Source organism: Oryx dammah, unplaced genomic scaffold (genome assembly GCF_014754425.2).
Source record: "Oryx dammah isolate SB20612 unplaced genomic scaffold, SCBI_Odam_1.1 HiC_scaffold_16, whole genome shotgun sequence".
In the NCBI taxonomy this organism is placed as follows: Eukaryota; Metazoa; Chordata; class Mammalia; order Artiodactyla; family Bovidae; genus Oryx; species Oryx dammah.
This window is the reverse complement of record NW_024070200.1, coordinates 28,081,817-28,100,337: the sequence shown is the minus strand read 5'-3', so window position 1 is coordinate 28,100,337 and position 18,521 is coordinate 28,081,817. Positions and strand designations below refer to the sequence as shown.

The 18,521-nt window shown below is 37.9% G+C and overlaps 1 protein-coding gene and 1 pseudogene across 3 annotated transcripts in view; both read left to right on the top strand.

The window, feature by feature from the left end:
• Nucleotides 1-18,521, top strand: part of SCFD1 (sec1 family domain containing 1) — a 119,752-nt gene that overhangs the window by 78,370 nt on the left and 22,861 nt on the right. For all 3 annotated transcript variants that reach the window (XM_040257180.1, XM_040257179.1, XM_040257182.1), the window contains exons 17-19: nt 223-302; nt 6,539-6,601; nt 8,378-8,453. In XM_040257180.1, the coding sequence (XP_040113114.1) occupies nt 223-302; nt 6,539-6,601; nt 8,378-8,453 (219 nt within the window). The remainder of the gene's footprint in view (nt 1-222; nt 303-6,538; nt 6,602-8,377; nt 8,454-18,521) is intronic.
• Nucleotides 1,276-3,377, top strand: LOC120875406 (annotated as a pseudogene).

The window sequence follows — 18,521 nt, the reverse complement described above, 5'->3', positions numbered from 1 at the left end:
TGACAAAACACCATACTGCTTAGGTGATTTGGGAGCCTGTTAAAGGTAATTTTCACTGTATGTGATTTTTGTCTTGGGTACTCATTTGGGTGCTCCCTTAAGGTACCACTCTAGTTACTTAGGTGCTCTTGCCCTTAGTCTTAACTTTTTGATTAACAGATGACAACAAACAAAATGGTCTCTTTCTTGAAAGTAAAGATTTTTGTCATATTCTTATTTCAGGCTGATTTGGAGCAGTACAAAAAAGCTTTAACTGACGCAGGATGCAACCTTAATCCCTTACAATATATCAAACAGTGGAAGTAAGTTTTGTTTTATTCTTAAATTCCTATCATTTAAGAAAGTACAGTGGAAGTCAAGTTCCAAGAAAACTGGAAATGTTACCAAGAAAATTTAACAGTGCCTTAGTATTTTTTGTTGTTGTTCAATGGCATAAATATTTCTTTATCTCCCCTATTCTTTCTACAACTTTATATAAAATATTGCTGCCTTTCTTTCCATTTTTTTTTCCCTATATTCTCTTCACTGGTGTGAGTTGAAAAAGTCAGAGACTGAAATGTTTTGGGTCAGATGGCTCTAAAACGTTTTTAAGATGTTTTAATTTCACTAGTAATCAGAGAAATGCAGATTAATATAATGCGCAGATTTAGAAAATGTGCCAAGGATCCAGGAAAATTGATGAGTTTATACTCCACTATTAGAAATATAAATTGTCAAAAATTTGCTCACTGGTATAAAATGTATTTTTAAAAGGAATAACTTTGACCTAGCTTTCTCTTCAGACACGACTGAAGCGACTTAGCAGCAGCAGCAGCAGCTTTCTCTTAAGAATTAATCCCAAAGAAGAAACTGGAGTTACAAAATCTTAGAAGCAGTTATAATAATCAAATTTTGAAAATCAACCTGATTGTCAAGGAATAGGGTTGAAATTATATCATTTCTATAAGAAATGCAACTGAGTCATTACAAATCATGTTCTGGGTTGATTCAGCAGAGGGGGGCGAAGAGGGGTGCTCGGAGGCGACCCTTGGCTTCCTCCCCTGGAGGCACAGAGGGCTGGGGCCTTGGTGAACGGCTTTCTTATTGGCCACTTGTGAAATTATTAGACCCACTCCTGGAGGGTCTGGGAGAGGGTCTGGCTCCCGTCCCTGAGTTCCCAGGGACTCTGCTGCTTGCCCAGGCCTTGGGCATGAGTGTGATTCTCTCCCTGCCTCCATCCCGTTGCCGCCTGGGGGTTTGGATTCAGGATTTGTTCCTAGACTTTAATAAGTCCAAGACTTCAATAAGAAACTTATAGAGGCTGATGCTTACCTACAGATCTTGATAGAACAGTTGAAGCTTTTTGATGACGAACTTCAAAACTACAAACAAAGATGATGAACAGAGAAAGAAAATTGAAATCCTCAAAGAGACAACAAATAGCATGATATAATCAATTAAACACTGTGTTGTGTTGCTGCAGATTGCTAAAGACCCGTATGTTGCAGAGAATTATGCAGATAGAATTATAAGTACTATTTATCCTGTGGATGTCCTTTGGAACTTGTGGTCAACACAGTGCCTTTCCAGACTGTCTTACCTCCAGAACCTACTCAGAGGTTCTGTAAGTCAGAGCAGCGTCCATCTTCTCTACCAGCTGGACCTGTATTAGCAACCTTGGGACATTATCAGACTCAAACACAAAATAGTATAGGCAGTGGCCACTCACCACCTAGTAGTAGTTTGACTTATCCAAGCCATGTCAACTTGTCTCCAAACAAAGTCCCAGGGTTCTCTTACTCTAGCAATGAAGATGAATTCTATGATACAGATGAGTTCCATCAGAGTGGCTCATCCCCAAAACACTTAATAGATTCCTCTGGATCTGTTGATCCAGTCTTGACACACAGCTGCTTGGGAAATAGTCTAAAGGCCCAGATACCACAGAATCACTTAATTCTTCCATGTCCAATGGAACAAGTGATGCTGACCTTTTCAATTCACATGATGATAGAAATGACGAAGGGGAGGCAGGGTCAGTGGAAGAGCACAAGAGCATTATCATGCATCTGTTGTGTAAGATCCAAGGTTAGACTTGGATCTTACAAAGGTAGTTCTTCCAACATTTATTCTTGAAAAAAGATCTCTTTTAGAAACACATGCAGAGTTTTTTACACATCCAGTCCTGTTTGCAAGTATTAGTGACCAGAGGATGCCAGAGACCAAATGGTTCAGGTTGTGAAATGGTATCTCTCAAGCTTTCACACAGGAAGGAAAGGATTGGTTATCAAAAAGCCATACAACCCCATTTTGGGAGAAATCTTTCAGTGTCAGTGCACATTACCAAATGATACTGAAGAGAATGCAGAGCTAGTTTCAGAAGGACCAGTTCCCTGGGTTTCCAAGAATAGTGTAACATTCATGGTTGAGCAGGTTTCTCATCATCCGCCCATTTCAGCCTTTTATGCTGAATGTTTTATTAAGAAGATACAATTCTGTGCTCATATCTGGACCAAATCAAAATCCCTCGGGATGTCAGTTGGGGTGCACAGCATAGGGCAGGGCTGTGTCTCGTGTCGAGAGCATGATGAACATTACATTCCCACATTCCCCGGTGGTTACGGCAGGTCTGTCCTCACAGTGCCCTGGGTGGAACTAGGCGGAGAAAGCAACATTAATTGTTCCCAAACTGGCTATAGTGCAAATATCGTCTTCCACACTAAACCTTTCTATGGGGCCAAGCAGCACAGAAATTCCCTGAGATTTTTTTCTCCAAATGACAAGAAGTCTTTCTGCTCAATTGAAGGGGAATGGAATGGTGTAATATATGCAAAATACTCAACAGGGAGAACTACAGTTTTTATAGATACCAAGAAGTTACCTATAATGAAGAAGAAAGTGAGGAAGCTGGAAGATCAGAATGAATACAAATCCCACTGCCTTTGGAAGGATGTCACTTTCAACTTAAAAATCAGAGACGTTGATGTAGCAGCTGAAGCCAGGTATAGACTTGAAGAAAGACAAAGAGCAGAAGTCCAAGAAAGGAAGGAAAAGGAAATTCAGTGGGAGACAAGGTTGTTTCATGAAGATGGAGAATGCTGGATTTATGATGAACCATTACTGAAATGTCTTGGTGCTGATTAGGTTGGGAAACACAAAGTTTGCTCCTGGTTCCAGGGCAGGAGGCATAATTAAGTGACAGTCTTTCTTTGGGAGAGCCTATTCACTCCCTTCTTGCAGTGGTTCCTATCTCAGAGATAGTGGACTTTCTGACGCAGATGAACAATTAAAGCAAACAGAGCTTCCCTTTTTTTCTGTCTAGCAGTTATAGTGTTGATTTTGGTCTTGAGAAAAACTTCAGGTTATGAAAACAAGGTGTCTGTTCTTTTTCCAAATCTCATGGTATAAATCCCAGTCTTAAACTCTGCATTCTAGTACTGCTCTTGAGATGTACAACATTTGTTTCCTAGATCATATAATCTTGGGTTCAATCTGCACATATATATAATATAGCTGGTGCCAGATTTTTCATAAATACTCCATTTACTGTAAATATCAGTTCCTCTGAGTTTTAGAAAATTTATTAAATGCAATGTATTAAATGCAATGTATTAAAATCATGTGTTAGGAAATTTCATGGTCTCACCTAAAATAACTTTTATTTTATAATTGAACTATTATTAAATTGTAGCTAACTCTGCCACAGTTTAATATGCAATGCTTTTAAGGCTTCATAAAGTAATTTTCCAACAACCACAAAAGAATCATGTTGTGGAAGACTTGTTCAGTGACCATCGGGAAATGGCCATGTATGTTACAAAGTGAAAATGTAGTTTACTATTCATTGATTTGTTTGATAAATAACTTCCTTTGTCTCAGTGACTAGGGACTCTTATAAACATTAAGAATATAATAGTGAACATGCTAGGGAATGCCTCGGCTTTCATTGAATTTACATTTGTGTTGAACAGTATGTCAACAAGCAAATGAATGAGCAGGGTTGTGTTAAACCATATTCACTATATTAACTGATATAAAGAAAATAAAACTAAGTGATAAGATCTTAATTTGTTGGGGGTATTAGCTAAAATTTGTTGAGATCAGGGAAAGCCTCTGGGTAGGCAGCCCTTGAGCCAAACTTGGTTTTTATGGTGTAATCCTCTCTTACCTTTCCATTTATCTGCCTGCGTGTGTGTGTGTGTGTGTGTGTGTGTGTGTGTGTAGATATAGACATATATACATATAAAGCATAACTAAAATGACATTCACTTAAATGCTAATAGTGGGTAAATCCAAGTAGTAGAATTTTTTTTTTTTACCTTTTGGGTTCTTTATTTTCCAAATTTTCTTTAGTAATACCTTTAAATTATTTCTTAAAATAAGTATTTTTTTAAGAGTAGGGGATTGAATATGCTTTTTTACCCTCAACTGTATCAAAAAATATGCATAGTATGAGACACGTACCAAATTGTTAACAGCAGGTATCTCTGAATTGTGAGTGTACGAGAGCTTTTTATTATCTATACTTTTGTTTTTTCAAGTTTTGCTTTTATGTCATTGTGTTCTTATAAGAAAAGAAGTAGACAAAACAAACCTTAGTTTAACAGAAGGAACTGGAAGCCATCTTTTCCGATTTTTATAACATATACAGTTAACACATTTGGCTCTATGTGTCGTTGTGTTTTACATTATGACTTATGTGGAACTCCCTAATCAAACATTTGATGTTAAAAGAATGAAGACAATCTTGGGCATCATTTTACATGGTTATAATTTCTGATTTGTAACATTTTTCTTTCTCATTATAAGGGTTATACCAGTTTATTGGAAAATATTTTAGAAAACTCAGGTACAAAGAAAGTAAAAATTTACCTGTAATCTCCCCATTCAAAGTCTACAAGTAACCTTTAGTGTTTCTCCTTTTATGCCTATTACATATTTTTAATCAGGAAGTCATTGTTAGAGATGCAGTTTGTGTTCCAGTTCATCATGCCAGTTTTTCCTTGTCTTAAATACAGCAGACCCTAGAACCACCTGGAGGTTAGGGATGCCAACCCTCCACACAGTTAAAAATCAAAGTGTTACTTAACAATGGGCTGGCCCTCAGTATCCCTGGTTCCTCATTTGAGGATTCAGCCAACCACAAATCATGTAGTACTGCAATATGTATTTATTGACAGAAATGTAAGTGGACCTGCACAGTTCCAAGCCCATGTGGCTTAAGGATCAGCTACAGTCTCCAATGGTTGTATTTAGTATGTGCTTGAATTTCAGCCATATAAATGTAATACTCTTTATTTAACCCTTTATTGCTTAGAGATAACATTTTATATTTAAATATTGTTGTTTCTAGTGAAAAGTAAATTTTTGTTAAAGGCAGAAATTCCAGTCTACTGCTGAAAACCATTGATTCACATCCTCCTTTCTGAACAAAATTGTGACTTTTGTATTTGAAATTTCTCTAATGATATCAGCAAAATTTTTCCAGATTGAAATAGTATATTTTTAGTGTTTCATCTTCAAATCTTAGTGATTTCCATTCTTTTTTTTTTTTTTACTTTCATAAGATGTTCCTATATTTAGATAGATATTTTTTTTTCCATTGACTAAAGCATTGGGAATGATTAGGAATTATAAAAGAATACTGATTTGCATAAAAATATTTATGGCGTGCTGTTAAAACATTAAAGAATAGTGTGTACAATATGATACTGATTTTGTTTTTAAATCATATGTGTTGTATATACATATGTCAAAAGATTAGAAGAATATATGCCAAAATCTTAACAGTGTTTACTTCTAAGTGGTAGAGGTCTTCTAGGAGCATTCTGTTTTCTATAGTGAACATATTCCTAGAAGGAAAATATTATTTTAAATGCAGCTAAGTGCTATATTTTTGCCCAGCCTTCAAAAATTCTATAGCTATAAAAACATTCTGCATGTTTAGAAAGATCTGAAAATAAATGACTGTATGCAGTTCAATATAAAAGTGTGTATGTAACTAAAAAGAAAAATCACTGAGTAGCAGAATTAGAATAGCAATAATAAAGAAAGTGATTTTGAGCTGAATCTTAAAAGGAAATGTACAGTTTTTGTTGGAGAATACAGTGAATCTGTATCCCCAAAGGACAGGACAGCATGAGTCAAGGCACGTGTCTGGGAATGTGGGAGTATGAAATGTGGAGAGCAGTAAAGAGATTAATCAGTACATGACTGTTCTTTTAAAACAGAAAGTCTTTATTTCCTGTTAATGATCCTTAAGTTTGAGGAACTAATAATGAATTAGTGTTTTTTAAAGAATTTCAGTGTTTTGGTAACAGTTGCTCTGTACTTGAACATTATTTTACATGGTTACAGATTATGTAATCAATGTTTGTATAATTGTGCTAATTGTACTGAAACATTGTATTAGTTGAAAAATTATTTCTTTTCAGAAACTTCATAGTAAATCTTCTGATTAGTAAATTTTTTAATGCCTAGTTAGTAAATGTTTTAATGCTATGTTAATAAATGTTAGCTCAGCTAATTAACTTTTAAATATAACTTTCTTATTTCATAGGGCTTTTGCCAAGATGGCTTCAGCTCCCACCAGCTATGGCAACACTACCACTAAGCCAATGGGGTAAGTATTTTTAATAATTCTGATTGAAGAAGTCTAGTACTCCAGCCATAACTGGACTTTTATGCCTTGAAAACTGTGTGACATTTCGTGTGCAGAAAGTTTTCGTTGTGATATAGAGCAAATGTCAACATGCTTTTTGGCTTCCTTAGGTTAAATTCTAATTCTAAAATGTAAATTAATGTATTTTACATGGTAGGGCTTCGTATGCTTCCTTGTTAAGACATTATGTTTTTCATTTTCAGAAGATACATGAATTTCTATCATACTGCTAAATGATAGAGAGGAAGCACTCAGGGCTGGGTGTGACTTTTGACTCCCTAAAAGTCCTGTACAGTATGTGTGATTTTCAAAGGAGCTGAACAAAGTGATTTTGACTGCTCTTTTCAGAACCATACTAGCTTCAAATTCCTGGCTTATTTTTTGGAGCTTAGAACAGAAGCATGAAACTGGAGGAAAACAGGTTTACCCTAGCCCCACTCTGAGCTGCTGATTTTAATGAAACAATTTCCAGAAAACAAAAGCACTTGGCCTAAGGCAGGAACATGTAAGCGCTTGGCAAAATGAATCCAGCTGGCCTCACCTTCAGACAGTGCTGTGTGGGGTACCACTCTTGCTCCCTCAGAGTTGCCTGGTACCTGGGAATCACCTCAGAACTAGTCAGTCCAACAGAGATTACGTTTTCTTGTTTCTGTTAAAGGAATGGTTTCCATCCTGCCCATCTCTTCATTCCAGAAGGGAGGAGGACAGAACAGGGAAAATGAAAATATGTTTGGGAAACCACTTCCACGTATTTAATAAAATAGGCTTTCCAGTTTTCTGTCCTAAAACCTTACTGAATCTTAAAAGCCTATTAGATTTCTTACGGACTTTGTAGTTGAGGATTTTAATAAAATGTTATAAGAAAATCTTGGATGATTTGAAGGCCTTCGCTTGCCTTCTAATATCAAAATGCAAGATTTCCATTCTGTCCCACAAAATACCCTTTGATTCCACATAAAAGACTTTTTGAACCACAAATATAAAACCAATATGGTCAGTCATTTGTGTTATTTTTGTTGGTAAAATACAGACACTGGACATTCTTACCGAGTTGAGGTAAAATTCATTGAGCATTTTGTGCTTTCACATTTTTATATGATAGTGTATGGGGCAGCAGAGTATACAGTGCAGGACTAGATCTAGCAGCTGTAATATAGAGAATATTGTAATTTCTGACCTATTCAGAAACTCTCAGACATACATGTTTTCCATATGTCAGTGTATTTTGAACTCCTAAAGCAAGTCGTCTTAATTACTATCTTTGTTAAATTGTATAGTTGATTTACAATGTTGTGTTAATTTTTGCTGTACAGAAAAGTGATTCAGTTATACATGTATATACTTTTTTTTAATATTCTGGATTACTATCTTTAATACATTGTTTTAACATTAGGAGAGTCGGGAAATTCAAAGAATTCTCTTTAGCTAATAATTTGCCTAAATATTGATATGTAGCTAAGGCTTAGCAATTAAAATATTCATTTTGAGGACAGCACTCTAATTTTACATCTTATTGACTAGTCAGAATGTTTTATTACTGTTTTATTGTTAAATAAATTTGTGGCAGTGATATCCATGGAAGTTAGACATTCTCAGGTCACTTCTGTTCAATGAAAGCAAAGGTGGTAGGCACAGTGAGCTTCATCAGCATGTGTTGTGTAATCAGACAAATATTTTATCTGTAATTAATCAGAGAGATAATTTGTACTTAGTGCAATGCTCTTCTTTTGCACCTAGTCTCTTATCACGAGTCATGAATACCGGATCACAATTTGTGATGGAAGGAGTGAAGAACCTGGTATTGAAACAGCAAGTAAGTACAGCTGTTAGAAAATACACTGGTAACTTTTGAATATAAATGTTAACAGGTTGGTTGCTTAGCTAGAGCAGCTTCTAGATGTATTCAAGCACAAAATTAGGAATAAAATGAAATCAAGGGGTCCTTTACTGGTATGTTCAAGAATATGAGAGTATTTTACATATATAATTCAGAACTCTATAATTTTATGCTTTTTTAAAAATTTTGCTCTTTTATGTTAATGACATTTTGATTTCCTTTATCAGGTTTGTGAAAATACGTTTACTGAAAAACATGAACTTAATCTTAAAATAATGAACTGTTACATAAATGCATATCATCTAAGTTTTAACATATATTAGGAGAATATTAAGTTAATAGTCTAAAAGCCTGTGTAAATTAAAAGTATTTTAAATAGAATTTGTGTTTGGGAATAATGCAACTATAGCTTGATTTCACATTTAATTTTGGAATAATAGTTTTAAACATAAGATTTTAATGGTGTTTGTATTTCTGTTGTTTTTCTGTTATTCTAATATATAGATATTTCTGCTTCAGAGTGATCATTAATTGCTTTGGCTTCTTTTCAAACTGAACTTGTTTTTAACTTTTTGTTATGGAAATTTTCAAATACACATTAGTATGTCAAGCTCTCCTGAACCCTTCACCAAGATTCAATACCCAACATGGTGCCATTCTTGTTTCATCTTCCCCACTTATATTATTTGTTTGTTTTTAGGGATATTTTTAGGCAAATCTGAGACATAATATTTCACACATAGATACTGATGAGAAGGATTTTAAAGGCCAATTCAGAAAAGAAATAGAGTATCAGTTATACAGATCTGAATATTGTTTACTTGTTTTCAGAATAAACTAGATCTCTGTTTCTCTGAACTTCTTCCACACTTTTTAATCTTTCTTACTATATTTACCTGTGGTATTTTGTATTGTTGTTTATATTTTCTCTTTTTTTTTCTACTTTTATTGAGCTATAGTTGACATTATTGTTTTTTGTTTTGCTTTTTTGTTTTTGGCTGTGCTGGGTCTTCATCTCTAGTTGCAGGCCATGGGCTTCTCATTGAGGTGGCTTCTCTTGTCGAGTGTGGGCTCTGGGGCATGTGGACTTCAGTAGTGGCAGCACTCAGGCTCTAGAGCACGGATTCACTAGTTGAGGCACACAGGCTTATGAGTTGCCCCAGAGCTTGTGGGAGCTTAATTCCAAACCAGGGGACCAAACCCATGTCCCCTGCATTGGCAGGCAGATTCCTAACCACTGGACCACCAGGGAAGCCCCAATGTGTAGTTTTACTTCTTGACAGCAAGAAATTTTTTTTTCCCATCTTTGAATTTTCCATAGCAGTGTTTCTTAAGTAAGTATTCAATTTTTGTTTGAAGAAGTAAATAACATTGTATTGTAAAAACCTGTAGTGTTAATGAAGAACAGTAGAAAAATCTTAATTTTTTAAGATTGAATTAAAAGGCTGATTACTTCCTAAATTTCCTTCAGAGACATTCCAGATTGCATTGCTTTCTAAGTACCGGGAACACTTTTTAGCTTAATTATCCCTCTTCAGAATTATTTTCAGTCCTTCTCTGTGTTTCTTCTGGTAAAAGGCCACTACTGAATACTTAATCCACTTTCTAACTGGTTCACGGTACTTCTGTGAGCCAGTTTATTTTTATTCTCTTGGACTGCTAAAGGCGAAAAGGCATTAAAAACAGGTTGGACACGTTAGTGCCCAACATACTGTACTTACAGTTGAACCCAGCACTTGTTAAAAAAGAAGTTACTCACGACAGTTGTTAAAGTACAGTAAGGCAGACTTTATTCAGGGGGACCATTGTGAAAGACCAACGTTGGGACTATTGCAGTGGGGTTTTGAAGTCTGGGAGAGAGATTGGGCTTAACTCCAAATACATCAGGGAAACGTGGGAAATCAGAGCTAAGTAGCAAGGTGTAGTTATCAGTGGATGGAAAATTACTTAGAGAAAACATCAGGGCTAAAGGAAGATTCTGGCTAAGCCAGCCTAATGGGATTCTTGATGAAGGCAGGCTAATGTAACTGGACATCACCTGAGAGGTGGTAAAAGGTGAAGAAACCAAAAAGATATGAAGGATGGGAAGATACCAAGGAGATGTGGGTTCTGGCTATAAACTGATTTAGCAGATTTCTTTCTAAAAGTGATGCAAAGATGGACACAGAAGTCCAAAAGTCAAGGCCCAATTGAAAGAGTTTGAAGAGCCTCAAAAAAGAGTAGAGTCTTATCTAGGAGAGAATCTAGTTATGCCACTCTGCTACAGAATGATGTTATATGTGAGACAGAGGAGGAACCACTAGTTTCTAAGATTCTGTCTGACTTTTGTCAGACACACTGGCTATTGTATGAGTTTGTTGTTGTTCAGTTGCCAGGTTGTGTCCTACTCTTTGCCTCATGGACTGAGCACACCAGGCTTCCCTGCCCCTCACCATCTCCCGGAGTTTGCCCAAGTTCATGTCCATTGAATAAGTGATGCCATCCAACCATCTCATCCTCTGTTGCCCTCTTCTCCGTCCGCCTGCAATCTTTCCCAGCATCAGGGTCTTTTCCAGTGAGTCAGCTGTTTGCATCAGATGGCCAAAGTATTGGAGCTTCAGCTTCACCATCACTTCCAAAGAGTATTCAGGGATGATTTCCTTTAAGATTGACTGGTTTGATCTCCTTGCTTTCAAAGGGACTCTTAAGAGTCTTTTCCAGCCCCGCGGTTTAAAAGGATCAATTCTTCGGTGCTCTGCCTTCTTTATTGTCCAGCTCTCACATCTGTATGTGACTGCTAGAAAGACCATAGCCTTCACTATATGGACCTTTGTTGAAAAAAGTGCTGTCTCCACTTTTTAACACACTGTCTAGGTTTGTCATAGCTTTCCTTCCAGAAAGCAATCATCTTCTAATTTCATGGCTGCAGTCACCATCCCTAGTGGATTTTAGAGCCTAAGAAGAGGAAATCTGTCACTACTTCCACCTTTTCCCCTTCTGTTTGCTGTGAAGTTTTGGGGGTAGATGCCATGATCTTCAGTTCAGTTCAGTCACTCAGTCGTGTCCGACTCTTTGCAATCCCAAGAATCGCAGCACGCCAGGCCTCCCTGTCCATCACCAACTCCCGGAGTTCACTCAAACTCACATCCATCAAGTCGGTGATGCCATCCAGCCATCTCATCCTCTTTCGTCCCCTTCTCCTCCTGCCTCCAATCCCTCCCAGCATTAGAGTCTTTTCCAATGAGTCAACTCTTTGCATGAGGTGGACAAAGTACTGGAGTTTCAGCTTTACCATCATTCCTTCCAAAGAACACCCAGGGCTGATCTCCTTCAGAATGGACTTGTTGGATCTCCTTGCAGTCCAAGGGACTCTCAAGAGTCTTCTCCAACACCACAGTTCAAAAACATCAATTCTTTGGCGCTCAGCTTTCTTCACAGTTCAGTTCTCACATCCATACATGACCATTGGAAAAACCATAGCCTTGACTATACGGACCTTTGTTGGCAAAGTAATGTCTCTGCTTTTCAATATGCTATCTAGGTTGGTCATAATTTATTTATTCTTAATTGAAGGATAATTGCTTTCCAGTATTGTGTTGGTTTCTACCAAACATCAATATGAATCAGCCGTAGGTATACTCATGTCCCTTCCCACTTGAACATCTCTCCCACCCCCACCCCTCTAGGTTGTTACCAAGTTGGGTTTGAGTTCCCTGAGTCATACAGCAAATTCCCATTGGCTATCTTGTAATATTGAGTTTTAAACATGCTTTTCCACTCTCCTCCTTCACCCTCATCAAGAGGGTCTTTAGTTCCTCCTCACTTTCTGCCATTAGAGTGTCACATATCTGAGGTTATGTGATATTGTTGATATTTCTCCTGCCAGTCTTGATTCCAGCTTGTAACTCATCCAGCCATTTCTCATGATGTGCTCAGCATACAAGTTAAATAAACAGGATAATAAACAGCCTTGTCATACTCCTTTTTCAATCCTGAACCAGTCAGTTGTTCTATACGGAGCTGTAACTATTGCTTCTTGACCCGCACACAGATTTCTCAGGAGACAGGTAAGATGGTCTGCTATTCCTCTCTCAGTGGAAACAGTGGCTGACTTTATATTTTTGGGCTCCAAAATCACTGCAGATGGTGACTGCAGCCATGAAATTAAAAGACGCTTACTCCTTGGAAGGAAAGTTACTACCAACCTAGACAGCATATTAAATAGCAGAGACATTACTTTGCCAACAAAGGTCCATCTAGTCAAGGCTATAGTTTTTCCAGTAGTCATGTATGGATGTGAGAGTTGGACTATAAAGAAAGCTGAGTGCAGAAGAATTGATGCTTTTGAACTGTGGTGTTGGAGAAGACTCTTGAGAGTCCCTTGGACTGCAAGGAGATCTAACCAGTCCATCCTATAGGAGATCAGTCCTGAATGTTCATTGGAAGGACTGATGTTGAAGCTGAAACTCCAATACTTTGGCCACCTGATGCGAAGAGCTGACTCATTGGAAAAGACCCTGATGCTCAGAAAGATTGAAGGCAGGAGGAGAAGGGGACGATGGAGGATGAGATGGTTGGATGGCATCACCGACTCAATGGACATGAGTTTGAGTAAACTCCAGGAGTTGGTGATGGACAGAAAGGCCTGGCGTGCTGCGGTCCATGGAGTCACAAAGAGTCAGACACAACTAAGCAACTGAACTGAACTGAAGAGTTTTCTACAGTTTGTCATGATCCACACAGTCAATTTCTGGAATTCTCTTGCCTTCTCTGTGATGTTGGCTATATGATCTCTAGTTCCTCTGCCTTTTTAAACCCAGCTTGAACATCTGGATGTTCTCAGTTCACGTACTGCTGAAGCCTAGCTTGAAGGATTTTGAGCGTAACCTTGCTAGCATGGGAGGTGAGGGCAATTGTCTGGTGGGTTGAGCATTCTTCAGTGCTGCCTTTCTTGGAAATTGGGATGAGGATTGACCTTTTCCAGTTTTGTGGCCACTGCTGGGTTTTCTAAATTTGCTGACATAATGTGTACAGCACTTTAATGGCATCATCTTTTAGGATTTAAATAGCTCTGCTGGAATTCCATGACTTCCACTAGCTTTATTGGCAGCAGTGCTTCGTAAGGCCCACTTGACTTCACACTCCAGGATGTTTGGCTCTGAGTGAGAGACTATACCATTGTGGTTATCTGGGTTATTAAGACCTTTTTTTTCATAGTTCTCCTTTCCATCTCTTCTTGATCTCTCCTCCTTCTGTTAGGTCTTTACCATTTCTGTCCTTTATTTGGCCCATCTTTGGATGGACTGTTCCTTTGATATTTCCAGTTTTCCTGAAGAGATCTCTGTTCTTTCCCATTCTGTTGTTATCCTCTATATCTTTTCAGTGTTCACTGAAGAAGGCCTTCTCTGGTTTCTCCTTGCTATTCTCTGAAGCTGCATTTAGTTGGGTGTACCTTTCCCTTTCTCCCTTGCTTTTCACTTCTGTTCTTTCCTCAGCTATTCGTAAAACCTCCTCAGACAACCACTTCGCCTTCTCGTATTTCTTTTTCTTTGGGATGGTTTTGTTCGCTGCCTCCTGTGCAATATTACCGACCTCTGTCCATAGTTCTTCAGGCACTCTGTTTACTAGATGTAATCCCTTGAATCTCTTTGTCACCGCCACTGCATATTCATAGAGAATTTGATTTAAGTTGTACCTGACTGGGCTAGTTGTTTTGCCCACTTTCTTTAAGCCTGAATTTTGCTATAAGGAGATGATGATCTGAGCCACAGTCAGCTCCCAGTCTTGTTTTTGCTGACTGTATAGAGCTTCTCCATCTTTGACTACAAAGAATGTGATCAGTCCGATTTCAGTATTGACCATTTGGAGATGTCCATATGTAAAGTCGTCTCTTGTGTTGTTGAAAAAGGGTGTTTGCTATGACCCGTGTGTTCTCTCTTAGCAGAATTCTGTTAGCCTTTGCACTGCTTCATTTTGTACTTCAAGGCCAAACTTGCCTGTTACTCCAGGAATCTCTTGACTTCCTACTTTTGCATCCCAATCCCCTATGATGAATAGGACATTTTTTGTGTGTGTGTTCTAGGAGGTCTAGGTCTTCATAGAAATGATCAATTTCAGCCTCTTAGGAATTGGTAGTTGGGGCATAGACTTCGATTACTGTGATTTTGAATGGTTTGCCTTGGAAATGAACTGAGATCATTCTCTCATTTTTAAGGTTGCATCCAAGTACTGCATTTCGGACTCTTGTTGATTATCAGGGCTACTCCATTTCTTCTAAGGGATTCTTGCCCACAGTAGTAGATATAATGGTTATCTGAATTAAATTCACCCATTTCCATCCATTTTAGTTCACTGATTCCTAAGATATTGATGTTTACTCTTATCATCTGCTTGACCGTGTCCAATTTACCTTGATGCATGGACCTAACATTCCAGGTTCCTATGCAGTACTTTTCTTTACAGCATCGGATTTTGCTTTCATCACCAGACACATCCACAATGAGTGTTGTTCTGATATGACCCAGCCTCTTCCTTCTTTCTGGAGCTATTAGTAGTTGTCCTCTGCTCTTCCTCCATAGCATATTGGAAACCTTCTGACCTGGGGGTCCTCATCTTTTGGTGTCATAGCTTTTTGCCTTTTTAAGGTTTATCCGGTTCTCACAAGTAGCACGCAGGAGTGGTTTGTCATTCCCTTCTCCAGTGGATCACGTTTTGTCAAAACTGTCCACTGTGACCCATCTATCTTGGATGGCCCTACATGGCATGGCTTAGCTTCACTGAAGTTATGCAAGCCCCTTTGCCACAACAAGGCAGTGATTCATGATGGGGATTGTGCAACTATGTGTAGTTAAATTTAGTTTTAAGAATTCATATTTTGCTGTTGGAAGGAAATCCCAGTAGTAAAATTCCCTAAACAAAGGAATCCTTTCACAAATAACTGATAGCACGGAGAAATTACAGGCTTCAATCTTTTAAATGACCATATTTATTCTTTGAACTTATTACCTTAGACTCACATGATGTACATCCCTAAATGAGGCCTGTAAGAAGTACCTAAACTGATTCACTTAAATATTTTCTTGTGCTAACAAAAAATTTGTTTTATTTGAAGTTTGCAAAATAAAAAAACAGATTATCTTCTGTGATCTCAAACCTTCCTGTTCTTAACATTGCATATAATATACTGCTTTGATATAAGCAGTTTTTCACTTACAGAAGTAAAATTTGAAATGATTGGTGGTTACCTGTTTCTACATCACATTTCTGTCACCACTGCTAGGAGAGAGCCAGGCCAGTGTTGTTCTATTTTAATAGATGTTCAGAAGACTTTTTAGGTTCAGAATTCAAGGAAATACTCACTGATTTGGGAGACATTGGTTATTGATTGGGCGATAGTGGTTCACTGTAAATGTGAAGTAAAAATAAAAGTATTATAAAACAGCAAATTCAGTATGTTTTAACAAAATAGATACTCATGGGTAGGTTTTAAATGTTAGCTTTTCTAGGTGAGAATATTCATCTCTGATTTACTTCCGTATGATAAATTACTAGAATTGAATTATGGAATCAAAAGGGTGAACATTTCTAATTGTCCTTGGTAAATATTACCAAATTGCCATTCAGAAAAGATGTACCAATATGCAATGGTTTACAGTGCTTGTTTCTCTACATCCCTCCCAGACCTGAACCTGTGTGTATGTGTTGGTGTGTAATCTTTATAAATCAGTACTTTTAAAAAGTCTCTTGCTCTAGAAATATTTAAACACATAGCCATTTTTAATTCATGTTGATGTATGGCAAAACCAATAGAGTATTGTAAAGTAAAATAAATTAAAAAAAATAAAGTTACACTGTCCTAATGTTTTAAAATTTAGAGGAACTGCTACAGGTTTTAAGAGATCTGGGGGCAGATTGGGAACTGAGAAAAGAGACATCAGAGAAGAAGACTGGTAGAGAATAATTCTTTGTTTCACGCTTGTAAAATTCTAATTTATGCCTCACATCTCTAAATACTGGTTTGGATTTTTTTTTATCTGAATAAACATTTTAAGTTATATATAGATAGAAATAATAGGATGTTTTGTCATGTCCAGTTTTCTAGGTCACTTATAAGAGCTTTTTATACCTTCTTGTTTCTTGGGCAGCGTAAGTTTTATGTATCACAAGTATCAGCTATCACGTAAAACCACTGGAATGATCTTTGCAGGTTTGGAATATATTTATGTGAGGACAGTTGTTCAGTTCAGTCGCTGATTGTATCCGACTCTTTGTAACCCCCTGGACTGCAGCACGCCAGGCTTCCCTATCCATCACCAACTCCCGGAGTTTACCCAAACTCATATCCATTGAGTCGGTGATGGCATCCAACCATCTCATCCTCCATCGTCCCCTTCTCCTCCTGCCATCAATCTTTCCCAGCATCAGGGTCTTTTCCAATGAGTCAGCTCTTAGCCATCAGGTGGCCAAAGTATTGGAGTTTCAGCTTCAACATCAGTCCTTCCAATGAACACCCAGGACTGATCTCCTTTAAGATGGACTGGTTGGGTCTCCTTGCAGTCCAAGGGACTCTCAAGAGTCTTCCTCAACACCACAGTTCACCACAGAAGCATCAATTCTTCGGTGCTCAGCCACCTATATGGTCCAACTCTCACATCCATACATGACTACTGGAAAAACCATAGCTTTGACTATACAGACCTTTGTCAGCAGAATAATAGCTCTGCTTTTATGCTGTCTTTTAACGGTATCTAGATTTGTTGTAGCTTTTCTTTCAAGGAGCAAGCAAGCATCTTCTAATTTCATGGCTGCACTCACCATCTGTAGTTATTTTGGAGCCCAAGAAAATAGTCTGTCACTGTTTCCATTGTTTTCCCCATCTGTTTGCCATGCAGTGATGGGACTGGATCCATGATCTTAGGTTTTTGAATGTTGAATTTTAAGCCAGCCTTTTCACTCCTCTTTCACCTTAATCAAGAGACTCTTTAGTTCCTCCTTATTTTCTGCCATAAGGGTGGTGTCATCTGCATATCTGAGGTTATTGATATTTCTCCCAGCAGTCTCAATTCCAGCTTGTGCTTCATCCATCCCAGCATTTCGCATGATGTACTCTGCATATAAGTTAAATAAGTAGGGTGGCAACATGCAGCCTTGCCATACTCCTTTTCCCAGTTTGGAACCAGTCCATTGTTTTGTGTCCCGTTCTAACTGTTGCTTCTTGACCTCCTTACCTGTTTCTCAGGAGGCAGGTAAAGTGGTCTGGTATTCCCATCTCTTTAAGAATTTTCCACAGTTTGTTGTAGTGTGAGGCTGCATAATTTGAAACTCTTCTGTTTCACTTTGACTTGTTTACTAAAGTAATACCTCTTTTAAAAATGAATTGACAAGAGATAAATTGCAAGCAGTGGAATTCAGTAGATTTAAAAAGACATAAAAGCAGTCACCTAATTGCAATATATAGCCCTTATTAAGATTATAATTTGAACAGGGAAATGTAAGAAATAAATTTATGGCGCAAGAAAAGTTTGATACTGACTGCATATTGGTCTGTATTAAGAAATATTTGTTGATTATTTTAGGTGCAGTGGTAGTCTTACAGGGCTTTTCTTTTTTTTTAGGAGTTGTTCTATTTTAGAGATATATACAGGAACGTGGTTGTTCAGTCACAGTCATGTTTGACTTTTTGCAACCCCATGGACTGCAGCACACCAGGCTTCCCTGTCCTTCACTGTTTCCTGGAGTTTTCTCAAACTCGTGTCCATTGAGTTGGGTGATGCCATCCAGCCACCTCATCCTCTGCCGCCTCCTTCTCTTTTTGCTTTCAGTCTTTCCCAGTATCAGGGTCTTTTCCAGTGACTCTTGATGCTCTTCACATCAGGTGGCCAAACTTGTTGGCACTTCAGAATCAGATCTTCCAGTGAATATTCAGGTTTGATTTCCTTTTGGATTGACTGGTTTGATCTCCTTGCAGTCTAAGGGATTCTCAAGAGTTTTCTGCATCAGCACAATTCAGAAGCATCAGTTCTTTAGTGTTCATTCTTCTTTATGGCCCAACTCTCACAACCATAC